This window comes from Sarcophilus harrisii, chromosome 4, assembly GCF_902635505.1.
Source record: "Sarcophilus harrisii chromosome 4, mSarHar1.11, whole genome shotgun sequence".
Taxonomy (NCBI): Eukaryota; Metazoa; Chordata; class Mammalia; order Dasyuromorphia; family Dasyuridae; genus Sarcophilus; species Sarcophilus harrisii.
Window position 1 is genome coordinate 7133684 of NC_045429.1, and position 27920 is coordinate 7161603.

The 27920-nt window shown below is 46.0% G+C and overlaps 1 protein-coding gene across 1 annotated transcript; it reads right to left on the minus strand.

The window, feature by feature from the left end:
* Positions 1-27920, minus strand: CTH (cystathionine gamma-lyase). Its single transcript, XM_003767254.4, has 12 exons — positions 27564-27920; positions 18993-19074; positions 17188-17283; positions 14758-14867; positions 12074-12205; positions 9793-9850; positions 8280-8357; positions 5334-5486; positions 4595-4716; positions 3469-3521; positions 1398-1536; positions 1-591 (listed from the first exon to the last, which is right to left on the minus strand). Exons 1-12 carry the CDS (start codon positions 27729-27731, stop codon positions 583-585), a joined length of 1200 nt encoding a protein of 399 aa, XP_003767302.1. The 5' UTR covers positions 27732-27920; the 3' UTR covers positions 1-582.

Below are 27920 nucleotides of genomic sequence, written 5' to 3' on the forward strand. Positions count from 1 at the left end.
GCACGGATGCTGTGGAGATTTATTAAAATGAAAAACAAGATTTTTAAGAAACAATTGAAAACCAGCAGAATTTCACATTATGGTTTCAAGTATCTGATCTCATGTCCTGGCCATGTTCTGTAAAGCACTGGGCCGCTCCAGGCCGCAGTGGGCCAGCAGAGCCGGCTGTCGCGGGGATGATTCCGGAGGCCATCAGACAGGGAAGAACCGTCAGAGTCAACAGGATGAGAGGGCATTGCAGGGCCGAAAGGAAGGGGCAAGATGGCGGCAGCCACCGCGGCCCCTCGGACCAGAAGCAAGAGTGCGAACAATCAAGGGAACAGCGTCAGCAGAAACGGGCCCGCAATGCCACAATCAGAGGGGAGAGAGCAGCACCTCAAACCGTAAAGTCCAATCATTTAGAGTTTAAAGCACAGAAGCGAACGAGGTGCCCGACGTGGAGGACACCACTGAGAAAGCTTCAAGAGAAAGTCCCGGGAGGCTCCTTGGAGGTCTCTGCTGTCATCCATCCCGGGAGCGGCGGCTGTCACAGGAGTCCGGGCCCTTGGGAGCACATCCCGACACCGGAGTCACGGGGCGGAGTTAAGGGCACTGTGTTAATGAAGGAGACAAAAAGACAAAACATTAGAGCTACATGCTGCGCTGGGACTGAGCAGGAGGGACGGAGCAGGAAGAACGGAGGCCCCAGGGTCGAAGGCCACAAGGGCCCAGGGATAGCGGCCCCAGGAATGGAGGCCATAGGGACAAAGGCCACAGGGATGGAGGTCCCAGGGACAGATGCCACAAGGATGGAAGCCACAAGGGCCCAGGGACCAAGGGCACAAGGATGGAAGCCACAAAGGCCTAGGGATGGAGGCCACAGGGGATGTAGGCCCCAGAGACAGAGGCCACAGGATTGGAGGCCACAGAAGCCCAGGGTTGACTTGTGGTGGCCACAGCCCAGTGAGCTGCTCTCTACCAGATATTCTCTCTCATCCTCCCTCCAGCTAAGACTTCAAGCAGAGGTCAGAGGCAAGGTCAAAATAGGGCTGGGAATCCTGCCTTGAGCGTCCATGAGCACCTGGCCCTAAGGAAGTCAATACCTTTCCACCGTCCATTTCCCCATCTGGGAAATGGGCAGAGTGGCAGCATCAGCCTCCAGGGGAACCACCAGGGTCAAAGGAAGGAGGACTGCCAACTGCTCCCAAAGTGCCCCAGGCTTTAACCACTGATATCAATCAAGAGCCCTCCATGGGTCACTTCAGTGTGGAAAGAAGGAGGAAAAGGAAGGGGGGAGGGAGGCCTCGCCAGCCTCCTGGGCCTCCAAACCCCTCCCCACTCCGGAGCCGGGATCCTATGAGTCATGCCAAGAGGGACAGTGGCAACCGAGCAGAGACGGGCCCAGAGCAAGAACTCACCGCAGCCTTCAAGGCCTGGTCGAGGTCCTCGAGGAGGTCTTCAATGTCCTCCAAGCCCACCGAGAGCCGGATCAGAGTGTCGCTTATTCCCAGCACTTTCCGGTCTTGTTTTGGCACCGAGGCGTGAGTCATGATGGCCCTGGGGAGGGAAAGCGGCACAGTTAACGTTGGGGGGGGGGGGTCCCCACCCAGCTTGTCTTAGTGAAAGCAGGGCCAATAGCTCCATTCCAGCCTCCCTGGGCCTCAGTTTCCCCATCTGTAAAAAGGGGATAAACGCAGTGCCCTTGGATGTGGCGAGGGTTCCGGCGAGGCTCGCCAGTGACCCTGAAGTTAGAGCCCCTAGTGACCCCTGACCCCATTAGCCTCTGGGCGGACGGGCCAGAGCCCAGGTTCTAGCTACACAAACAATAAGGGAGCAATTGCTAAGCTCGAAAATTTAACAACCAGCTCCAGGGCGCATGGCCGTGTGTGTATGGCCCACATCCGTGTATAGAGAGAGGAAAGGGTGTGAGTGTGTGTGAGGGGGGTGTATGTGGGGGAGAGTGTGTGTGTGTGTGTGGGGGGGGTGTTTGTGTGTCAGAGAGTGTGTCTGTGTGTACATATATGTACAGATAGTATACTGTGTGTGTAAATGCTGCCCGTCTGCTCGCACACCGTGGATCCGCCTGTGGATCCCCGCGCCCGCGCTCCCGACCCCCGAGGGGATGGGAGCCCTTCCCTGGCAGCTCGGGCCGAGCCTGGCTCAGCCGCTTCGGGAGGCTCACACAGATTCCCCGTGTTGAGGGCGCCCTCTTGTGTCCCCGGGCTGACTAGCAGGCAGCCTTTGGCAGGCCAGGACCCTGAGCAGTTCCCGTGGAGCACCGACCTGTCGTATTCACAGAGCGGCCGCAGGCACGGGTGGGGGGTGGGGGGAGAAAAGAGGGGGAAGGAGAGTCAGGCCGGACGGGGCCATGAAGCTGCGGGCCCCTGTGAGGGGCCCTTCCTAAAGCCGATCCTGGGGAGCACCCGGCTCCCGCACAGGGCCCCAAAGGAGCGTCCTCCCCGCCCCGAGCCGAGGGGGAAATCCGGCTCCCCTCTGGTCTCTGGGGGAAGCAGACATAAAAGCGGGGGCCAACCCGGCACCCCGACGGGCCTCCAGCGGCCGCAGCTGCCTCAAGAAAGGGTCAGGCTGGAGCCTCAGGAGGGCCTCGGGCCCCCCTAACACACTAGGGCTGATGGGAGACGGCCAAACTGGGGGCGGCCCGTGGCTCATCACCCGGCTGCAAGAAACCGTGCTCGAGGAAAAGGCAAAGAGACTGGCAAAGACTCAAGGGGATTGACACAGGTAAGGAAGCGGGGGCCGGAAAAAGAACTGCGAGGGTCTGCGCCACCGGGAGGGGGGAATCCCCCGCCGACGGGCCAGGAAGCAGGGTGGGCGCCCACCAGACAGGACACCCGGACTCTCCACTCCCCCCTTTACTTTTCTTCTTTGTTCTAAAGGAGCATGCAAGATGGGAGGTGCAGGAGGGATGTCTACACCTGGGAAATGGCATCAATAAAACACCAAGGACCGGTGCTAAACCCTTCTCGGTACCCAGAGGCAGGTGCGGCTTGGACTTCAAGAGAACACCGGGAATTCTTCCGGTTTGAGTTTGGCCAAATCACTTCCCCCCCCCTTCTCCGCCCCCTCCCCCCCGCCGCCCCGAACCCCCCACCGGGGATCTTGGCTTCAAATGTAAAATTCTGAAAAGGCCAAATTTCTCACGTCTTTCCCAACTCCAAATCTCGGATCCTATGACGTGAAGCAGGGCCAGAATCCAAAGTCTGCCCCAATTCTGCTCCTGGAGCAGTCACTTACAAATCCATAAAAAGGAGTGAGGAGGAAGGGGCCTTGTAAGCAACTCTCTGGATCCTAAGTGTCTGCCCTCTATTGAAAATCAATTAGAAACTCAAGTTGGACTCCATGTGCCACCAATCATCACCAGCCCACAAGGCTTTATGAAGCATCTACTGGGTCCCAAGCGCTGTCCAATGTGCTGAAGACAGGGAGGAAAAGGATTTCAACGGTAAATAAGAATTGAAAGCAACTTACGGGATCTCGGCGAGACTCTCGTATCCTCCCAGGCTCTCAGCCAGTGTGAAAATCTACAGCAAAAGAGAGCAAAAGTGAAACCTCCCAGGTGGCAGAACTAGTGAGAACTTCTACAAAGGCCAGAAAACCAAACCAAAATGGCTTTTCATTACAGTGTCTGAGGCTGGGAGGATCCCAGTCAGTCCAGGAAAAGAAAAAGGAAGAACAAGGATAGAAACGTGGAATTTCATGGCCAGTGATAATCCACACTTGAAAATATATTAACAATGCCCAATGACACCGTCCCAAACATCGGGGCAGGAAAAGATGGGGTCGTCCTGCAATGCAGTAAACAAAGGGACCAACAGCAACAATGAAGAAATGTTTCGTGTATAAATACACTCCTGGAAAGGGAGCTAAACACCAGAACTTTCTGCTCTTGCCTTTTGTTATTCTATTATAATGGTCTATCTGCGGGCTATAAAGGCCAGAATTCTGGATCCTGGGCTTCCCTCTGTTCTGCTATGGGGATGTTACAAAAAATTAATCTTACAGTGTCTTTATATTTCAACTCTTGTGTACTTCTTGAAATACAAAGGGTTTGGGGCCTGGGAGTCAGGGCACCCCCAGATCAAGTCTCATTTCTATTTCTGGCCAACTCAACCGACTTCCCCAAACCTCAGGTTTTTCACCTGTAAAATGGGCGTCCACTTCTGAAGTCACCTAACTTCCCTCAGTTTCTTATCTATAAGGAGGTGGGCCTCTGAAAGCTGTTCCAATACTAGGATTCTGCTATGCTATGCAATGCTATGACCTACCTTGTTATGAAGATACTGTGTAAAGGAGTTGTTTTTATTTGGCTGTTTTTAGAGGAGAATTCTACTTATATATATACACTATAGGTAATATTTTTGTAGCACATATTATATTCCTATATCCATCACATACGTGATAGCAACATGGTGCTTTCCAATTTGCAAAGCATTTTCTAAACACCATCTCATCAGAAACAACAACTGTGCAACTCAGGAAGGGTCACCCAGCCACAAAGGGAGGGTCTGACTGGCTCTCTGCCTGCCACGCTGCCCCCAGTGACTGGCATGTCTCTGCCTACCCCACCCGTGCGGCAGGGACGATACCTCCTCACCTTTAGTTTCTTAAGGAAGGCTTCTGCATGCGCAAGCTCACCCTTGATATAAAAGGTGACCATCCCCGGGCACCCGGTGCACTGGCGCTGAATCAGCTCGTACTGAGGATGAGACAGCAGACCTGCGATCGGCAAGGGGGATGTGTTACTGAAAGGCACTGGGATGGAACTTGGGATCCAAATTAAGGACGCTCGGCCTCTGTGTGGTCACATGCTATATATATGATCTCAACTGGGCCCCCTAGGAGCCCTGGGACAACACTCGATGCCTCAAGAACCATCAGCCCATTCTCTATCATGGACAAGCACCCAGGGCTGCTTCCTTGAGGCTCCCCTAACCACAGGCCAGAGCAACTAGCAAATAGCCACAGGTGAGGAAGGCCGGGGGCTGTGGGCGAGTCAAGGGAAAGGGAGCCAGCTTGCTAGGGATTTTATCATTTATTATTACTTTTTAAATTATTATTAATAATTATTTATTATATATTATAATTATTTAGTACTTTTCATCCATTCACGTCTATAAGGTCAGAGCTCCCCAAGGAAGGGAAATGGTTGGCAATCTCTGTAAGCCCTAAAAGAAGAGCCGGTTCAGAGACAGAAAAGGCCACCCAGCTTTATCTGCACATAAAAGGCGAGGAAGACATCAGACCCAGCAACACAGGGAGGAAAATGTAGCCATTGGGGGTCCTCCTCAGGACGGGCTCAATTGGGAGAAGGCCCCGCCGGCACAACAACTCACCGGGATAAATGACCTTCTCCACCCGAGGATTCGCCTCCAGGAACTTGGCCACCGCCAGGCCGTTTGAGAAATGCTGCTTCATTCGGATCTGCAAGGTTTTCAGACCACGGAGGCAGAGGTAACAATCAAAAGGCGACGGGACAGCGCCGAGGGCTGCAAGGGGAAGAGAGCCCGGAAATAAGAAAAGGCAACTTGGACCTTGAGGGCCAGATCCCATCAGCACCAACCCAACCTGGGCTCAACTAAAACTTCAATAAGGGGGAACACAAAGCACTGGCAGGGATGGAGGGGAACCCCCCAAATGCCATCAGCTGCTCTGAACATAGCTGTGCCTCAAGGTTCACCAGAAAACATGGAAGACCAACAAAAAGCAACTTTTGCTTTTCTCAAAAGATAGAAATTCATAGATGCTCTTTTTTTGGTTCATCCTATGATTTCCTAAATATAGGGAACTCTCAGGGAGGAAACTCCCTCTGCTAATGGAGACTGGCTCAGTTAGTTGCCTGGGACATAGAGAGGTTAAACTGGCCCTGGACACAAGGCAGAATGTGTTAGAAGCAGCACTTGAACTCCATTCTTCCCGACTCCAAGGCAGGCTCTCTATTGACTCCAAGTCAGTGAATGGGTAAATAAAGCAACTTCCAAACTGAAAGTGCCAGACTGAGGGAAATGAGGAAAAACCAGGAGAACAATTCATATGAGAATATCGCTAACAAACTTGGAAAGCTTCAGGAAAAAAAATCACTTTATCAAGCATTTGGGCCCCCAACAGATCAAAGGAAATACATAGCATCTATCAGACAGAGGTGACAGGATTTAGGATTTAGGAGACAAAGTGAGACTTTTTGGATACAGTAATTGAAGTTTCTTTTGTTTGACTATATACTAAAATAAATGTAGTTTTCCTTCTTGCCTTTCTTAATGAATTAGTAAGATGGAAAGGAAAAAATAGATTTTTTTTTAATGGGGGGGGTACTACAGATGTAAAATGTTGCACTGCTTTAGGATGAAATCACTGTTATTGGTTTTGCCTATTTGACTCTAAATCTTTTATCCAGTAATCTACAAAATCCTAAAGCACACACAGAGAAAAATGGCTGTTTTTCTCTTAATTATGGTGTTACCTGGTTTATTATTCCCCGGGAATTTAGGGAGCCACTAAAATAATATTATTTGTGAAGCAGCAGAAAATTCAAAATGCTCTTCTCTTGCCCCCACATCCAGGGGTAGTGTTCATTCCTAGTGTTTCCAAAAAAAAAAAAGAAAAGAAAAGAAAAGAAAAGTGGTGGTTGTCACCCATGCAAGGAGTTCTTGGCTTTTTCCATTCCATTTTAGGGAATTTTTTTTAATGTCTCTTTTCTGAGAGGATGTTTCTATTTTTTCAGAAAGCTACTGATGAGGAAAGAAGGGGAAGCACAGTGATAGGAGTCAATGACCAGGCACTCACTGCCAACTGGTTCAAAGAACTGGGAACGGAGTGGGTGCCCATCAGCCCAGGAATGCCAAATGTGCTGTGGTACATGAACATGGCAGAAACTGGCAATGCCATGAGAAGCAGTAAATGTGAAGAGTCCCCAGAAACCCAGAAGGCAGGCACGAGGCAGTGGGGGACAATGGGCAGAGCTCAGGCTCTGGGGTCCCCCTTTTGACTCTTTCTATCTGGCTAGCCTTAGGCTAACTTAGGTCTGGGTCTTCCTTCTTTGGAAAATGACTGGTTTGGACTAGATGGCCCCTGGGTCCCATCTAGCTGTGGCCCATGACCAGATAGATGCTAAGTGAAAGAAGCTGACCCAGGAAAACACAATGACAATGACAGTGGAAAGTCCAACAAGCAGAACTCCAACAATGTTAATAAAATGAAACCAGAAATGGGAGCAGAGAAGGTCAGGAGGTTCTCCCTACTTCAGATTAACTGAATAAAAAAGGAAACAAAGTAGGAAAATGACTGGGAACGTGAGCTCTTCCTTTCACCACCATTTAAAATGAAACAATCATGATTAACTCACTGTATTTTGTGTCCCAAAGCAGGAACTATAAAAGAAATTTTACATCTAAAAAATGTCTTAGCCTTTAAGTGACAAAGTCCTTTAGTAATCACTAGTCTGGATGTGACCCTAAACTGGGGACAGATATAACTGGATGGGTGGGTTCATGGTATAGGAAAATCCCAGGGAAAGAATGGCTCTACCGAGGCAGAGACAACTTACAGTCTTAAAGAGTAGCCCAGAGCACCATGTGGGCTCCCAAACCACCCATTAGAGCACTTGGAAAATACTTAACAGAATAAAAATACAACAGAACACTGATAATGTTAGCATGTGGTTTTCTAAGCCAGGATCCCGATGAACGGTTTAGGGGCCCCTATTTCTACTCGAGTTTGATGACACTGGCTACTGACACTCCATAAGATAAAATAATTTTGCTTCTACTACTACTATAGGGTCATATACTATATGTCAGAGGCAGGACATGAACCTGGGGTTTCATGATTTTAAAGGTTAAAAAAAATCTCTAGATGAGTCAGCCATGACCTTGTGATCCAGAGACTAGCCAGAAAGGAGATAGCCAGAGTAGGTGCCGGTAATGATATTCTAGCCACCCATCACATCATCTCCCTACCCACACCCCTGGGCTTGCCTCTGAAGTTTCCTTTAAAAAGAAAGGAATAAAGAACCCAGAACTCCATCAGGATAAGAGATTCCTCATGGGAAAAAAAAAAAAGAGAGATTCCTCATGGGAAACCCCCCTGAAAATTTAGAAAAGAAAGCTGGAGCTTGCAGTTTTCTCTCTACGGAAGAATGCAAAAAGGCAGGGCTGAACCTATCAAAGGTGCAAACAGAGGAGAAGAGGCATTCTCTCTCTCACTAAATGGAAAACAGGCTTCAGGGAACCACCGGGGCGGGGGCCAGGGAATCTGCTCCCCAGATTTCAAAATGAGATACTCACAATTTTGCAAGAAACTGAGTCTTTTATGGAGGTCTTCAGAATTTGTTGAAACCAAACCCATGACAACATCACTGTGGCCTGATGGGAAAGAAAGAAAAGAACAGAAATGAATGTCAGTTCTCCTTTAAACCTGTCAAGCAGAGTATTCAAGTGAAGAGAATATCTCAAGGAATAAGCCCACTAAAGCAACTGCAAAGCACTGAATGGCGGGAAAACACTGTGAAAACGAAAAGCAGTTAGGAAAAAAAACCCAAATACTTTTTCAGAGGGTGGGTAATTCCATCGAGACCAACCATTATTTTTTTGAAAGATTTTTCAGATCTTGGAATCTTGGGAATATTGCTTCCGATCTAAATATCGAAAACTAGTTCCCTGTTCCCACTGAATTGTACAGAGACAAGGCTAGAATCAAGGAGCCGGGGTGAACCCACCCCACTGAGCAAAGATTAACAGTCCCTTTCCACTAACCATAAAAATAACCAAGCACATTTATCTACTCATCCCTTCCTAGAGAAGAGGGGCAGCTGGAGGCAGGGCGGGACAGCCCAGGAGAATGGATGCTAGCCTGGGTTCAATTATTGATCTGGAGCTCTCGGACTGGCCTCTTCTGTAAAATGAGCTCATCGGCCTGGGTCAACCCACATTCCAAATGTGTTATATTCAAGTTAATTTTAGGAAAGGCATTAGTAAGTGGAGAGTGAGAGGTGAGAGCAAGCAAGATGGTGGAGGAGCCCAAGCCCAGGCTCCCTAAGGATAATTGGAGAGAATTGGGAAGGTTTCCTTTGGGAAAGGCTGGCTCTCTTCAGTATATGAAGGGCTGCCACCTAGAAGCCGAATTCAATTTGTTCTATTTGGATGCAGAAGGAAAAGCTAGTAGCAAAAGCCCACGTTTCATGGAAACGCCATCAGGAAAAACTCTCCACCTGTTAGAATCATGGGGCTGCCTTGGGAAGTAGGATCTCTCCCAAGGAAAGAAAAGGCTGAATGTGAGCACTCTGGGGGTTATTGCAGAGGCATGGAGTGGACCAGCCCACTGACATCCCTCCCCACTCTAAAACTTGGTGATTCCATGACCAAATAATACTAAGGTGCCTTCAGCTCTAAAATTCTCTATTTGTTAATTTCCAAGTTGAGGGATGGGAAAAGAGGAAAGGAGAGGGAAGGAGGCATATATGTTATATATGTGCTATATAATAAAAGCATTATATAGGATCCAATATGTGTACTAAACACTTTTTTTCTCTTACAAATATTCCATTTGACTTACATTACTACATTACTTTGAGTACCAAGTATTCTCAACACTATAAGATCATTCCTATCTTTCTTCCAAAGGAGAAAAGAAAGGGCATTCCCAAAATCAGAGTGGAGCAGGACACTATTTTCACTCCACATGAATCAGAAGGGAAAACTGAACTTGCTGTGGAAAAAATGGAAACTGAAATGTCAAACTCTGAGCTATTTTTCAGCCATCAATGGAAAAGAACCAATTAGAGAGCGTGCTCATACTTACCATTCATATACTTTGTGGCTGAGTACATACAAATGTCAGCTCCCAGATCCAAAGGACGCTGAAATGAAACAGAAGGTTACTGTTTCTATGTGGAAGATGGGGAGCGCAAGGGGATCTGGGGAGGGATTACCAAAGCTGACAGTGTTGTTCTACCAGCTCTGTAGAAGGTCTTTAGACCATCTTAAGCATCTGCTTAGTTAGTAACACAAATAGTAAAGCTGAATTATTTCCTATCCTTTTCCATATTAGAGTTTCCTCTCCTTTCCCCCCAAAATCTGGGCCCTTCAGCAAAGTTCACTCGATTAATTTAGCCAATAAACATTTACTAAGTGTTTCCTAAGAGCCAAGGACTCTGGACACAAAGATGAGAACTTAGGAAGTTCCCCTCCTTCCCATTCCCCTGACTGAGCTGTGGGGGAAGCTAAGATTTTCGATATAACTGATTTTGGAAGCTCAGTTAAATCCCAGGTTTCTTAATCTCTTAATGGTCACGTCTGAGATGGCACAGGGACCCAAGGTCATGTTTTTCTTTTAATAAAGATACCAATAGTTACCCCTAACTCTCAAGGAATCTCAAAAATAAGTGCAAAAACCAATCTGAAGAGACTTTCTGTCATTTTAACCCCATGTTATGGTCAAGATTGTTCACACTTTGGTGTGAGCCTTAACCAGCCTGATTACTCTTTCACTAATGAGTCCCATAGAGCCAAAGTACCATCAGCCAGTTTTCTTCAAGGATATTTCCTGAACAAGAGCTCATTCATTTTCCCACCATGTTTTGTTTTTTTTCCTACCATGTTTTTTCTTGTTTGTTAACCTTCCGCTCTTCATATGACTATGTTCAAAGTAACCAAAGAAAAGGCGTATTTTACAACAGGATCATCAGACCTCCTGGGTTTCAGCCCGACAAGAAAAGAGGTTTTGTATTCCAGAACCTCATGGACAGGCTCACAGAGAACTCCTGGGAAGGCGGGTCTGCCCAGCAAAGCCCTCAGCACCTGCCCGCAGGTGCGGTTCTGGCAGCTCGCCTGCTCACCGTCACCCAGCCAACAGGACCCTTGGTCTTCCTGCATTTGTCCCGTGTGAGCTCTCCAAGGGAAGGCTTAGTCCCTGGGGTGCATTATCGAAGCCATGCACAGACCAGTCCTGTGCGGAACTCTGGGAAGAGCCTTGAGGACCCCGAGAATTCGGCCCCGCAGCCCAAAAATTCTTTTCTGGCAACTGGCATCTTCCCCTGCCGCGATGTACTTCCATTAACCACAACACTGACTCACAAAGTTAGATATTAATCACCATCAGACTTTGCCTTCTCTGAAGAAAACCATTAAACCACATCTAAGGCGACGGAGACTCGGCAAACATGGCCAAGGCCTAGTCAAAGGGCTAGGATGCTGGGACCTGGGAGCCTGGGACTTGGGGTTGGGGAGGCAGCTGGCTCATTCTCCGGTCATGGGGTGTGAAGGCTTCATTTAAAACAGGGGGGTGGTCATCTGGAACAGATCTGAGAGCCTGACCATGGAGGGAACCCTCAGATGTGGAAATGATGCAATTAACCACAGTCTATCATATTCATATATATATATATATATTTAACAACTGTCTATCATATATATATGAATATATATTTATATATATATTTAACAGCTATCATATATATATATAGGAATCTATGTATTTAACAGCTGTCTTTTATATATTTTATATATATATGTATATAAAAAACTGGGAAAATGGCCAATGGCCTTTCTTCGGACAGCCGTGCCCAAAGAATTATTTGACAAACAGTATTTACAGCTCCAAAAAACTTGTCCAAGTTTTAGGCAGGAAGTTAAAAATGTTACTGTAATTTCCTCTTTTTTGAAGGGAAGGCACCAGAGTAGAGATCAAAGGTGTGGTCTTAAAATCCCCATAAAGGGTCTCATTACTGAATGTGGGGGTTATAAAATTATGGTTTATTATCAGGAAGTATTTGATTTGTATACCTATTTTATACACTTATATACCTGGGATCATATAAAACTTTCTCAGGCAAAAAGGAAAAAGTTTAAGAAGCTCTGGTTTAAATGTGAAGTCTCATAAATATGTATAATAGCATTTCAAAGTACTATTAGTTAATTGACTTGATGAGTATTATAATTACTATAATGTAATAAGAATAGCTGGATTTATGGATTATTTTAAAGTTTACAAACGCATAGATATGCATATTTTTACATGCAAAAAGTTTCTGTAAATGGTGAACTGTATAAACAGTTGCATAAACATGGGAGCTTTCACTTACCTGGAAATAGGCCGACATGAAAGTGTTGTCCACAACTAAGATAATGTTGTCATATTTATGGACCACTTGAGCACAGCCTGCGATGTCAGTGACCTTCAAGATGGGGTTTGTGGGAGTTTCAATCCAAACGAGCTGAAACATAATTCAATGAATGTAGTCAATGGATGTTAACATGACCCCAATCTTGTCTTTCTATGGAGAGCACATCCCAAAACACAGATTCTTGCTCAGGAATGACACACAATGGGGTGTGCAAATGCACTTCTGTAGTATGAAAGAGAGAGGGGCTACAGCAAAAAAGAATATTAAATACTTATTTGAGAGCCTCTGTTCATATATTTTCTATGTAATTATAGGCGTATATGTTGTTTCCTTAAAGGCAAGGTTAGTTTCAGTTATATCTTACTTTGTTTCCCCACTGCCCACAGTAGGTGTTTAATAAATGCTCACTGATTTGTTGGTTGGTTGGTTAAAAGATAATAATTATGCAAGAATCTAAAATATGCATCCCTGCAGCTAGGGGATATGTGCAGGTCAGCCTGGGAATGTGAGTATAAAGCAGAGGGAAGCTGGTTAAAAAGAACAAAGGCTCCTGGGAAAAGGGCTTGCTTCCTGGAGCCACCTAGTTCCCCTGACTTATCTATCCAAAAGGAAAAGATAGTGGGACCGTTCCCTTTACAAGGTAAAGACTGAGAATCAGTTCTTCCTACTGCCCTAACTGAGGGAAGTTACCTCAAACAAGGAAAAAAGTAAATTTATCGTAAGAATTATCTATGAATATAACCTCAAAATTTCCAAGGTTGCTCCACATAAAAAACACAGATCTTTCGGGTTGTATGCCGGTATTTGAAGTTTGTTGAACATGAGACAAAATCTCCAGTCCAGAATTAGAGGGAAGTGATTCAAAGATCTAAACAAAAGCCCTCCCCCAAGTGGGCAAATGATATGAAGAGGTGATTCTCCAAAGCTATATGGAGAATAAATGCTAAAAGTCACTAAAGGAGAAGTTCAAATTATAATAACCCTGAAGTCCACCTCTCACACCTCTCACTCCTCAGATTATCAAAGGTGACAGAAAAGGGCAAGTAGGAAGGCAGGAAGCTTGAGGCACTGCTGGTGGAGCTGTGAATTAGTCCGACCATTCGGGAGAGAAACTTAGAAATAGGCCCCCCCAAAGTCACTGAACTGCAGCACATGCTTTGGCCCAGAAACATCACTCTCCGCTTTAGCTCAAAGACGACAGAAAGGAGCACGTCCACACAAATGTTTATAGCAGCTCTGTTTGTGGTGGCCTGGAGGAAGCGTCCGCCATCTTGGAAGGCCCAGCCAATTATGAATATAATATGAAAGTGATGCAAACAATGAATAATTTAAATTTTAAAAAAAATTTTTAAACCTACAAGCACAGCTAAGTCTACACCGTGCACAAAAATGTAAAACTGGCAGGTTTTATTTCCAATGTCATTACTTAGAACTTGCTAGACTAGGGATGGAGAACGCAGAAAGACATTGTGAAATCTAAAAGCTAAAAGTAATGAAAAGTTGGCACAATGACCCAGAGACAAAAAGACTGTATGATAATAATCGGGCTGGCAAAGGTGACTAAGGGTGACAAGCCGGAGCCTAAGCCTGTAATTCTTGCTCCTGGGGAGGCCATGGCTGGCAGAGCACTAGGAGGCAATGGGAGCGGAGGAGGGAGGGAGGAGGAGGAGGGAGGGGAGAAAAGGAAAAGGAAAAGAGGAATCTGGGAAAAACTGTCTGAGGTTGCAGGATGAAGAAGCAGAAGAACAATTCATTTCCTAGCAATGCATTATAGATTAAGGATGAAAGGCTTCTGCTGAGTGCCGTGGCCAAGCAGGATCCCAGAGGCCTAACCCAGGCCCTGCTCCAGATCTCCTCTGGAAAGCCCGATGAAGCAGGCGCCCCAGGCACAGCCAACGTGAGAACTGGTTTGGCTCACAATGCATTTGGGACAGAGATTTTCTCTTTCTTCTTGGGAGAGGGCACCTTCATCAGCCTGTGCCAGGATCACTCGAGTCAGATGAACCCTGCCCCCTAAGAGGGAACTTCACAGCAAGTCGCAGAGAATGCCTTGTCCTGGAACAGGGATCCCACCTGAGGCAAAACCCGATTGGCCCCCACCTAGTTCTGCCTCTGCTGAGACACTCTGGAAGGCCCAGCACTAAAAGGTCCTTGTACTTGGGACATTCTGTCTTTACATCTTAAAAAAGTGATTAAGGTAAACTGGGCAAGTTGCCCGTGCTAGAAGCTAGGGCACAGTCAGAAGAGGAAAGAAAATTTAAAAATTTAAAAAAAAAAAAGTTCTTCTATGGGAAGATACGTTCTCCCATTAAAAAAAATCAGAGACAGACAGAGAGACGGAGACAAAGACAGATAAAGACACCCACAGATAGACACAGAGAGATAGAGAAGAGACACAAAGACACACAGAGACAGAGTGAGACACACACACCCACACACAGAAAGACAGAGACAGACACACACACACACAGAAAGACGGAGACAGAGAGACAAAGAAAAAGAGAAAGTGAGAGACAGAAACAGAGACAGAGACAGAGAGACAAAGACAGAGGCAGGAAGAGAGAGAGATAAACAGACAAAGACACAGATGGAGAGACAGACAGATGGAGAGACAGAGTGAGCACCGAGGTCCCAGTCAGTACCTTGGTTTCTGGGGTGATTGCAGCCTCCAGCAACTTGAGTTTGGAACAGTCAACAAAAGAAATCTTCAAACCCAATTCAGTGGCCACGCACCGGAAGTATCTGTTTGTCCCTGCAGCAGAAAAAGATCCAAGCAAACATGGAAAACCCCGAGTTCCAGGCATGGAACTTCCCCCCTGCGGCACTTCCCAGCCCAGTGTTGTCTCTATAATCCTGGAACATCCAAGGAAACTGCCATCTACCCAGAAAGTGCCCCCACTACCATCAGATCAGATTCAAAGGGGAATATTTTTAAATTCACTGTAAGGAGGGATATATTTGAGGGTTCGGGAGGAGCCCGTAGGGGGAAGATTTATTTGCAAATGAAAGTGATGCAAAAGATGAATAATTTAAATAATTTTTAAAAATACACAAGTATAACTAATTCTACACCGAGCACAAAATGTAAAGATGGCAGGTTTTGTTTATTTCCAATTTTATTACTTAAAACTTGCTAGATTAGGGATGGGGAGGGCAGAAAGCCATTATAAAATTTAAAAGCTAAAAGTAATGAACAGTTGGTAGAAGGACCCAGAGACAAAAAGACTGTACTTTTTCTCAATAACATCCAAGATCATATCTTTAGGCTGGAAACCACCTAACCCAAAGGCTGGAGACCTTAGAGACCATCTAACCCAAGCCTCCCCCCACTGTCTCTCTGTCTCTCTCTGTCTCTCTCTCTCCACACATACACACACACACACACACACACACACACACACACACACACACACACCATTTTATAATTGAGGAAACATGAGTCTCTGTCTGTCTCTGTCTCTCTGTCTCTGTTTTTTTCTCTCTCTGTGTGTATATGTGTCTCACTCTGTCTCTGTGTGTCTCTGTCTCTCTTCTCTATCTCTCTGTGTCTGTCTCTGTGTGTCTCTGTCTCTCTGTCTCCGTCTTTTTCTCTCTCTTTGTGTGTATGTGTCTCACTCTGTCTCTGTGTGTCTCTGTCTCTCTTCTCTATCTCTCTGTGTCCGTCTCTGGGTGTCTCTGTCTGTCTTTGTCTGTCTCTGGAGTCATTCTGTTGGGAAGCTGTGGAGGGAGCTCTCCCACCTTGGGCGCTCCTTCCACTGTACCCCCCCCCCCCCATGTCAACCCCCTGAGACCTCCCCCAAGGCGCTCCCTGATACATCTAGACACACACACGGGGACAATTTCTTCATGTTTCCTGAATTGAAAATAACTACAATTCACGTTTCAGGGATGTTTTTAAAATAATACCCGAGTCCCAATATAGATTTCCGAACAGGAAGAGAAAAGGCCGGCTCTTTTCCCTTTGTGCCTTTCTCAAAGAGCCTGGCATTTCCCCTGGAGGACCTCAGCACATCAATAATGAAAGCCTTGTTTTCAAGGAGACCGGCTCCATCTCGCGTTCCTGTACTTGGAGCACGACTGAGACGTGTTTCCGGTGCTTCCCAGCAAAGACCAGAATCATCCAACTTAGAGAAAGATGAATTGGAAACAAACTGTTGAGTATTCAGTTTTCTTTTTGCCAAAAATATGCTCGTCTTCGGGGGGGGGGGGGGGGGGAAGCACATTAGCAGAAACCTCAATGTTTTTCATTGTATAAACTTCATTCTAAAAATAACACCTTATAAAGAATATAAGAAATCTAGGAAAATTGTCACTAAGAATTCATAACTCCCTATGCTGCTTCAAGTCCTATTTCCTTCTCCATTTTGTGGATCACGGATTTGGAAGCAGCCTTCTAGTCCACCCATTTTATGGGTGAAAAAACTGAGGCACTAATTTGCCCATGGCAAATGAGTTGACAACACTACATCTAATAAGTGAAGGGAGAGGACATGAAATCTTCCTCGTTCTCCCACCCTGTTCTCCCACCCTTCTGACTGACACACCTTAGCTCTGATAACTAGTTTTATCACAAAGGAAAACCAGAAAAGACTCTGGAACATCATCATCACCATCAACATCATCCCCACCCCCACCCCATCACCCCACCTCACCCCACCCCACCGCTCTGTTACAATCTCACCCCCCTAATCCACACAACTACAAGCCGTGAGGATCCTCCCAAGTGCCTCCTGTGCAGGTCAGAGGTCACTCTCGGGGGGTCGGTTTTGTGTCCCTTCCTCCAGAGACTTGTTAGAAAGCCCTGGCTGCCTGAATACTCAGGATGGGTCCCTGGTGTGTTCGCTGCACCCACTGTGCTGGCTTACAGTCTGGAAGCCGGGCAGCGCAGGGAGATCAGCGCACCGACCCCACATGTGTTCCATTGCCTCTAGGTCAGAGGCAGAGTAGAGGCATGGGTCCCAAGCCGGTCACTGGGCCATCAGAGCATCCTTCTGACCACAGGCGATCTCATGCCTCCCAGGTCGTGGCACTGCCCCCCACGCGCAGCCCCCAGAGCCGGGCACGCCCCTTACCTCCGTACACATCGTCCATGCAGATGATGTGGTCCCCGGACTTCAGGAGATGAGTGATGTTCAGCGTGGCGGCCAAGCCTGAAGCGAAGGCCAGACCTAGAACGGAAGCCGAGTCAGAGCGGGCACAGACGGTGCCCTGGAGCCCGAGCCACAGACCGGGCGCTGGAACGGAGGCTACCAAAGCGGGCCGAGTTCCCCGGCTTGGCCAAGACCACCAATAATCAGTGGCTGAGCCAGGATTCGAAGCTTCCCCTCACGTGTCAGGATGCCGGCCTTTCTGGACTATCAGGGTCCGATCACTACAGATTCATGCTCCCACCCCCATCAGATGCGGTCATTAGCTCCCGTGACAAGTAAAGAAACCGAGAATCTGAGTCTTTAAGGGACTTGGCCAAACTCACAGCTAGAGGGAGGAAGGGTCTCTGAGGCAGCATTTGAACTCAGGTCTTCCTTGACCCTATCCACTCCACAGGAGATGACTGAGAAATTTATTAAACAAATGAGGGAGCTACGTCCTATCTTAGTCACTTTTTCACCTTCACTTGCCAACTTCATTTTTCAAACATCATAAAGTCATGGAAAATCTTAATCTGAGTCCTGAAAGGTCAAGATGCTCGGGGGGATGAGCCCTGACTTTTAAGATTTACTTCAAGTCCCTCTAATCAGGCAACTTGGATGCCCTGTTGGGAGGAGCCACGGGGGGTGGGCCCAAGATCATCCTATTATATGGTCTTGGTCGTTTCACAAGATCATAAGAACTGCCAAAGACAAAGGTCACTAAGTGCCAGGCGCTGCACCAGAGGAAAACTCCTTCAGGGCCCTTCCTCTCTTTTTTCTGTGTGTCTTCAGTGTCGGGTATGGTCCCTAGCACACAGAAGGTGCCTAATAAATGCTCGTTGAAAGCAGGACAGCATTAACCTGTCATGTAAAATTCAATCTCTGTTTTTAATAAGTAGCCCATGACTGAGATTCATGGTTTCATACTCTATCCTCTGGTCTTTGTGTGTGGTAATGTTTGTGGATGTTTTTCAAAGTCATGTTTTTTAAAGAACATTTCATTTTCCCTCATTTCCTGAGATGATCCTAAGACTTTGATCCTTGCAGAATATGTTCCTACATGATCTCCTCTGACTCGGAGCACGGCTTTCTGAGGTCAGGGCTACAGGTTACATAATAAGGGAGGCTCCTCAGCGTGCTCTGGAGCCGAGTGCCCATCCTCCCACAACAAGAAAAAGTTGGGGAAGGATCTGAAGCCCGGGACAGATTTCTGTGCCCAAGTCCAAGTGCCTCGACTCTCTCCCATGAGCCCTCCGTGTCCACTGGCAATTTCAAAACCAAGGTGAATTCACATTTACTTGTTTGCTTTTCTTTTTAACTTCTCCAAAGCCCAGTTAAAGATTGTGAAAGACTCAATTCAGATTTAAAATACGTAAAGGCTGCTCTTTAGTTATAGTTACATGCCCTCCCTGAGCCAATTTTCTCCTTTTTAAAAGGAAAGACTGAACTAGAGCGGGAGCTCTTAGCCATGTTTATATGTATCATGGACCATGATGACAATCTGGTGAAATCCATATGGAAATTTCTTCCTGAAATTTTTCCAAGGCATAAAAACAAAATTTCATTTTTATAAAAATATAGTTGTCAACTTATTTTAAAAAGGTCTCAGCTCCAAAGTTAAGAACTCCTAGACTGGACAGCTATGGACCTTTCTCCTGCTCAGATGCTCTGGAGCCCCACCCATATTTACAGATCAACCTGGGACTCTATGTGGTTGTTGGAAAACATTTTGAAAACAAACTGCTCACAGTATTTAGCACCATCCAGAGCTGCTACCACCTTCTCCAAGCAATTCCGGGTGGGATTTCCAGAGCGACTGTATTCAAAACCCTAAAGAATAAAGAGAGTTGAAGTTTAATTTTCTTTTCATGAGAGTGATGCCTTGGAAGTGAATCTTCTGTAGACAGAGACACCAGAAGAAAAACACAGGAAAAGAAATGAGAGATATGGAAGAAAGAAGTGGAAAAGGAATTAATATCTTGGCCATAAAAACAAAACTTGGTCTAGATGACAAATTCCCTAAAGTGTAACAAATCCAAAGGAAGCTGATGACTAGATAAGATAATATTTTAAACAAATCAATAAACTTAAAAATAAAGAAAATTTAAGGTGATATAAGGGAAAATAATCACCCTGGAAAATAGATCAATGAGATAATTTAAGAATTAGAGAACTACCTGAAAGCTGTGACTGACAGAAAAGCCAGACATCAAATTTTAAGAAATCATTTTTTTAACATGTCCAGTGCTCCTAAAAGCAGAGCACAAAAACAGCAGAAAAAAATCTGCCAGACACCTTCTGAAAGAAATTTCCAAATGAAAATTCCTTTTAGATAACAGCCAAAATCCAAGGCTTCCAGATCAAAGAAAAATGTACTGGTGACAGTCAGAAATAAAGAATCTAAATACCAACCTTATCTCTAATCCCCAAACCTGCTAGAACTATTTTTGGTCCAATTTAGAGTAATTTTTAATTGCTCTCCTTATTCTCCTTTCCCTTTATCCTTCCCCTTCCCGTTTTCCTGTTGAGTGCTGGAGCGGTCCTGCTCTTGCGCTTGCTCTCTCTCTCTCTCTCTCCCTCTCTCTTTCCCTCTCTCCCTCCCTTCTCCTGTCCTTTCTTTCTTTGACCAGTTCAGATGTGATTAAAATGCACTGCTCTGTCAATATAGACTTCTACTTCTACTTTAACTTGCTCACCCAAATTATGGGAATTTTTTTTTTTTTTTGCCAGATTCAGGGTGTGCAAATACTTCTTTTGTCCTATTTATTGCCCTTCCCATTCCTGCTTTCCAGCTCCAGATCCTTCCCTCTTCTCTTTCTTTCTGTCTTCCCCTTCCTCCCCATTTTCCTCCCTCCTCCCTCTCTCTTTCCCTCCCTCCCTCTCTCTCTTTCTCCTTCCCCCCCTTCTCTTCCTTCTATCTCTGAAACTGGCCACATTGTGGCACAAAGAACTTCCAAAGTGGGATTCCCACGTTTCCCGGGCTCTCCAGCTGTTGTTTACATCAATCAAAGGTCAGAGTCAACTTGGTTCTAAAGGGGAGAATGAAAAGCTACCGCAGAAGTCCCTTCATCTTGACCCAGTCGAAGCAGGAGATTGGTCAAAGGGGAGAGGGGAAAGTCTGAACCACAGCTCTGTCCCTAGAGAAATGGAAGGGCTGAACTGCTACAAGGCTACAATGTAGCCAAGATATAATGTAGCAAAGATACATTGTGGTCAAGAAATAATGTAGCTAAGATACAATGTAGTCAAGACATAATGAAGGAGAGATACAATGTAGTCAAGATATAATGCAGGTAAGATATAATGTAGTCAGGACATAATGTAGCAGAGATACAGTGTGGTCAAGAAATAATGTAGCTAAGATACAATGTAGCCAAGATATAATGCAGTAAGATAAATGTAGCAGAATAATGTAGCAGAGATACAATACAATGTAGCCAAGATATAATGAAGGAGAGATACAATGTAGTCAAGATATAATGCAGGTAAGATATAATGTAGCTAGGACATAATGTAGCAGAGATACAATGTGGGAGTCAAGATATAATGCAGGTAAGATGCAATGTAGCCAGAATATAATGTAGCAGAGATACAAGTAGTCAAGATATAATGCAGATAAGATACAATGTAGCCAGAATATAATGTAGCAGAGATACAAGTAGTCAAGATATAATGCAGGCAAGATGCAAGGTAGCCAAGATACAATATAATCAACGTACAATGTAGCCACCGCTAGATCAGTCATTGTCAAGCCTCTTCTTCCTAGAATGATTCTGTGGAGGAGCAGCCCCTTTCCCATCTGCATTCTCCGTGAGAAACTGAAGGGAGGCCCAGGAGTGGAAACATGAGAACTTGGAAGAGATCAGACAGTCTCTGATACAGAAAATCAGCCCCAGGGAGGCGGAAACGCTTTCATTTTTAGCTGGGGTCTCAGTTCTAGTGTGAAGTCTCGCACAAAGGACATGCTTAATAAAGAAAGCTTTGTTTATTTGACTTAATAGAGCCCCAAAGATTTGCTCATTTGACCATCAGAAGAAAGAAGATTTGACCATCAGAAGAAAAGGGCATATAATGCTAATTACTCATTTTGTTTTTGCTTTCGCTCTCTCCCCCAGGACTTGAAGGCTTAAGAAAAGCATTGGCACAGGAGGTGTAGACATTTTTTTGTTATGTTGGTGAATAGACACTGTGGAAGCTCAAAGTATTTTAAAAGGGGGGTGGGGAGGTACTGAATCTCAAACTCATTCAATTTGGGAAATAAGTAGCTCACTTTTTTCCAGGTGTCATTTCAATTCAATAATAAAGTCATTTGTAATGATTATTCCTCCATCTTCTTAAATGAAACCAACAGAGTTCAACTCCCTTACTCTACACTTTTAATCTTACAAATGGAGAGTCATGGCATGAATTCAAATTCTACACTCATTAAGTGTCAACTGTATGCAATGAAAGGAGCCACAAAAATGAGCTGAGCTACTGCTTCAGCCCCACACTGTTTGGGTGACTCTGGACAAGTCAACTTAACTTTTGAATGCAGGAGGCAAATCTCCAAACTGCAGATCCGCACTGGTAAACAGATTCACACTGCAAGTTCCCTCCCCTCAAAATGCACCAAGTGCGTGCTGGGAAAGAGGAAGAAAAAATGGGAAAAAAAAAAAAAAGCTACTTGAGGGGTTTATAATCTGGTAAGAGAGAGCTGCATAGTTCATAGGATATATGTATTATACAAAGTAGAGTATGATGAGTATACAGGAGAGGTAGTAAGTTCTCTGAAATACAAGAAAGGAGGGGCCATCTCTAGGGAGGAATAATGGTGTTGATGGCAACAATAATAAAAGCTGCCACAGTATTTTAAGATTTACCAAACTCCTTCTAGCCTCACAATTACCCTGTGAAGTAGTTATCATGACTATTATTATCCCCATTCTTGTAAATGAGGAAACTGAGGCTCCGGGTTTAGTATTGAGTAGTAGGTGCTTAATAAATGTTTGTTCCCTTCCCTACCACCTGCTAAGAAGCCGATTTGTGAGTTGGGTTTTGAAGGGACAGGAATTCTCATCCTAAAACCAGGAAAGAGCAACTCCTTAAAGGAGGTTCTGAAGTTTTCGGGGCTGTGGACAATGGCTGAAGACATTGAACTCCTCAGAACTGGTTTTCAATGCGTGAAATAAAATACATAAGGTAAGAAAGAAAACCAGTGATACTGAAATAGTTCTAAAAATATTTAAAAAAAAAAAGTTCACAGACTCCATGTTAAGAACCCTTGATCTAACATAATCTTCATTTTATCAGATGAGGAAACTGAGTGTGGAGAAGGATCTGGCTAGCATAGAGCTGCCATTTACATGGTACTTTAGAGTTTGTGAAACCCTTTACAAATATTACCTCATTGGGTCCTCAGGACAACCCTGTCCTGGAGGTCCCTGTTTTAAGAGGTTAATGACTTGCTCAGGGTCACACAACTAGTAATGCCTAAAGCTGAACTCTACCTCAGGGCTTTCTGCCTCCAGGCCTGGTCTTGGATGCACCTATTGTTAAGATTGGCTCTGGCTCTGGAGTCTGAAGCCCTGAATTCAAATCAGACCCCTGACCCTATCTGGGCACCCCTGAGGAAGCCACTCTCTCTCCCAGGTTTCTGCTTCCTCCTCCAGGAACTTCCAGGGGACCTTTCTGAACATCAGTCTCTTTCTTAGCATACTGCAAAGGGTGAAAACTTGTTGCCGGGGCCTCTGCCTTGATGACCAGCTCCATCCATTCTGCCAAGCTGGCTCTCATCTGTAAAAAAGTGGCTGAAGAGGACAATGATTCAGAATGCAATAACGTGCAGCCTTTAACCTTCCTGCCCCATTGCCTTGGTTGGCTGGCCCTGGTCCGCCAGAGTGGAGAACCCACAAACCTCAGCAAGTATCAGAGCCAGACTTTATTGCCATCAAAGGGCCCACCATCATTTCCCCCTCCCAAATTTTGATTCCTAATTTGTTTCAAATTTTACACTATAATTATACAAATTTGCATTATTTGGCCATTTTTGTTGGCATTTGAAAGCTTATTTAGCCCCTTCTAGCTCTAAACCTCTCTCTAAGGCAAGGAAGCACATCCAGCAGAAAGATAAAGTAGCCACAATCCCAGACTTAAGAGCCGGGAAGGATTGGGTTCAAACGCTACCTCGGACAGTTCCTAAGTAGGATGCTCCTGAGACCTGGAGGAGAGGGATAATCACAGCATCCATTCCAACAACAAGGCAAGTTAACCAGCAGTATCAAGTACCCAGGTGCCAAGCACGGTGCTAGCTCCAGGGACACAAGGAAGCTAGGAGGAGCAAAAGATGCCAGGCCTTGTTCTTAAGGAATTTTACAGTCTAAGTTAGTCACACAACTACCTCTAAACAAGACAGACTCGGGTTAAACTGGAGCTAAACACAGAGATCAAGGTCACTGTGAGGAAGGTGGAAAATAATGTATAGAAAGCCCTTTGGAAACCTGGCTGCTTTGACACAAAAGTTCTCGGGCCCTGCCCTGCCCTGGCTGCGTGTGGCCTGGAATCTCAGGCTGAGTTCTTTCTTGATTCCACAATGTCCTTCATTGTCACATGACCATGACATACAAGTGAATTGGATTTGGATTGAGACAGGGCTGGGAAAGGGGCCCTGCCTCACTTTCCCCTCCAGAGCCATGCGGGCCCAGTGGCCAGACAGAGATCAGGACGACTGGAGATGGCCCCGGATGCAGTGGGAGACCTGGGCCTTTTGAAGCTAAGGTCTTCTACAGGTCTGAATTTGACTGAGGCAATCAATACCCTTTTAGTGATTAAGACTGGGGAGCAACTGGGGCAAAGAATCTCCTTTCACCAAGTCAAACCAATCAATCGAAGACCTTTAAGGTTTCTCACCAAAACAAATAACTGCTATTTATATCTAAGCTGGGCCAATCGGACCCAAGGACCCACTGGGGCTTGGCCCGGGACCTATTACTGGCCAATCAGGGAGAAAATCCTGGACAGTTTTGAAGAGGGGAATGGCATTGGAAGAGAATTCTGTAGATGGCACATAGATGGTTTGAGGGCAGAAAGCTATCCCTCACATCGCTGTTGAGAGGAGAGGGCCACACTAATAGGTAACTTAACAACAAAGTTATCTTAATAGTTCAAGTCAGAGAAAGTCTGAACTTAGGTCACCATGGCTGACTTGGGAAATCCTAGAAGCAAAAGGCTCATGGGAAGGAAGCAGCTGGCTCATTTTTCCAAGTGAATTCTTAGCTCTCACCCAAATTCCCATAAACATCTTATAAACTCATTAGCCCTTACGGAAAAAGCAGCATCCACCTGATGAAAGCCTACCACTAATTTCAGCCTGTGTCACCGTCCCTAAGTACCGAGACCAATATTGATTCAGAGTCTTATTTAGGATACAGCAGGAAGCTATGAGACACATCCTGCCAGGCCTGGTGGTTCTTTAAATGGAAACCACAAACATGACTCCCAAAGTAAGCCTAGACACCACGAGGTACCATTCTTGGCCCAGCATCCCCACTTACTAGAAAGCAGATGTGGAGGAAGGGCTGGCGAGGAATGGTTATGGAGCATTGTCTATAATGTCAAACTGCTTTGATGTAATCATGCGTTTGCTGTGGGTTTTTTTCTCTTTCTCTTTTTCTTTAAAAAAGGATTATAAAAAATATTATACTGAGATAGGATGATGATGATGATGATGATGATGATGATGTGGGTGTGTATATAATATATATATATATAAAATCTCCTTCCAAAAGATAGGAGGGAAAAATAAAAAGAGGAATGTAGGTGAAGCTAAAAAAAACAAAACAAAACACAGTATCAATAAAAATCTACATTTTAAAAATAAAACATAGCTTTCTCCCTGCTTACCATGTTCAATTCCCCCTCACTTTCTTTAATCCTTCATGTTTGAAGTTACTCACTGGGCTTGGAATCAGGAAGACCTGAATTCAAATCTAACCACAGACATTTACTAGCATCCATATGTGACTCTGGATGATTCACTTTTGAGGGTAACAGCATCTATATTACAGGGTTATTGTGAGGATCAACCATTAAATAATATTTGTAAAGCACTTAGTCCAGTGCCTGGCACACAGTAGATGCTACATAAATGCTTATTTCTTCCTCTTTCCCTGTTTCCCAAGTTAGTTTCCAGGAAATGACTAGAAATGCAGAGATCTCATCACACCCCATTGGGGGAGATATTATTCAAGCACAAAATGGATGGGTATGATGTGGGAGGCTCCAAGAGCCAGAGATGATAAGGAAGAACCCCTATTTTTCCCTATGGGATCAGTGAGTTAATACCACAAAAATCTGTCATATGTTGCCACAGGTCTCTTTAAAAGTTGTTTCCAAGTTGCTGTAAGAAATCATTTACAGACATTTAGCTCTGAGGGGGAAAGGGGGAATTTAGGGGTCTAGTAGTAAGAAATTCTGTTTTCTTGTCTCCTGAATATAATATGCTAATTGCAAAAGTGAAAAAGGTAGTGGAACTGAACCCCCAAAAGCTCCCTGATCAAAACTCCCCTTATATAAGAAATAAGTCCTTTCTGTGGTGGCAAAGAAATGGAAACAAAGCAATTGCCCATCAACAGTGCTGGCTCAAAAAGTCAGTTTATGAACATAAGATAAGATATTGCTGAAAAAACAACAATGAAAAGGACAAAGAGAGAAGCAAGGGAAGTCTTGAAATAAATTGAAAAAGAGTCAAATGAGCAGAACCAACACAAAGACACATACCTGATAGTGATAAGACTGAAAGTGAAAAGAAGACAACTCACAGAAGCGAAACTGTCATAGCCAAGTTTAATCCCGAAGAAGTGAAAGGGAACTAGTGGACTAGCAAAGGCAGGAGCCTAGGCCAGTAGCCTCTGGAACAAACTCTGGGTGGAACACTCCACACACACACAGACACACACACACACATATATACATGCATACACACATGTAAGAATTTCTATTCATTTTCCAAGTCTTATGAAATTGTTCTTAGCCATTTTAGCAAATCCCTAAGACGAATTTTCTCCCCCAAGCCAAAACCATTTACAAAATTTGATTTCTGTAAATAGTTAAGGAAGAAAAATCCCACCTGGCTGCTGCTGACCTCTCGCTCTAGGTTGCTGGGGACTGTGGCCCCTCTCTAGCCCTGCAGGGTGCCAATCAACAGGCAGGAAAGAGTCAAGCCAATATTTCCATAACAAAAGAAAGTTACAAAATATTCAAAAGCAGCCCCCGAGGGGCCTTTGGAAAAGCCCTTCAAAAAAAAAAAAAAAAAAAACACAAAAAGCCAGGCTAGGAGCTTTCTTTGGTTTTCCACTAAAACCCTTGGGACTATCCAAATCTCACTTCTTTGTTTCCCCCCAACTTTACAAACAGGGAAAGGAGGAAAGAAGCCACTTAGCAAGCAGGAAGTCCCGACTGGCTGTTTTATTAGCATTATCAGCCCCACGGCCTGTGCCAAGCCAGCCACAAGGAGCTACCTGGGACGGTCTGTTCCCCAGTTAACTATTATTGGACTCCCATTAAATGGACTGTGCTTTTAACTCCCTGCTGCTGCAATGAGGTACTTCAAGGCTGCCTTCCTGGCCCGGGTCGCGCACTGAAATTTTAACAGACCTTGGATTTTAGTCCAAGGGTGGCAGGCGTTGACTGCTCAGCTCCGAGGCCGCCCACCTGGGTTACCGGGGCCGAGCCTCGTAACTGGCAGCCCAGAGACCTCAGGTCTAATCCCAGCCCTCGTTCGAAGTGGCTTTGGGAAGTCCCCTTATCTCTGTCTCTCTTCCGTTCCCTGGCCTCCCCTGTCTCCCTCTCGGACTAGAGCGCTGGGTTTGAGGTCAGATTCAGGTTCAAATGCTGCCGTTTGTCAGTCTGTCCCGTTTGACCTTGCGCTGTTCCGGGGGACGGAAGGGAAGGGAGGGGAAGCCCCGGCGCTCCTCAGCGTCTGGCACATGGTGAGCGCTCGATTCCTGCCAATTCAAGCGCACGAGTGATTTTAAGCGTGACTTTGCGGGCCCGTATCATAGTCTATAAAACGAATACGCTGGGCTTTTTTCTCGGCTCCGAATTGGGGCTCGGGCCAAAGCTCGCGGACCGTGACGCCCTGATGCAATGGGCACGCAGTCTTGCTCAGCGAGCCTCCCTAACTCTCCTAGCACGTGGGAGGTGCCCTCCTGGGCAGGCCGAGCACGGAGTCCCAGGCTGCCCCGGGCTTAGAAAAGCGCCCTTCGGGCTCCCCTCCCCTTCCTCCTCCCGGCCCGGCCCCCTCCCCGAAAGAGACGCTGTGGGGAGAGTGGGCGGCTCACCGAGTGCTGGCCGGGCGCCTTCTGCTTGAAGGTGGTGGACAGCGAGATGGGCGGCACCACGGCCTGGGAGGACCACTGCTCGGGCTCTTGGCCCACGTGGATGGCGTTGGTGGCGAAGTGCGGGAAGTGGGGCCGGAAGCCTTTCTCGGGGGCTTCTCCCTTCTGCATTGCGGGCAGCGGGCAGGGCCGGGCTGGCCGGTCGCAGGGAGAGGAGACGGGAGGAGCGCGAAAGGAAGGAGGAGGCGGCAGGCGGCGGAGCCCCGGGCGCCGCAGCACTCGCCGAGCGGGAGGAGGGAGCCTGACGCCCGCGCGCACACGGCCGACCGACGCACGGACTCGGAGGGACGGACCGCGGCC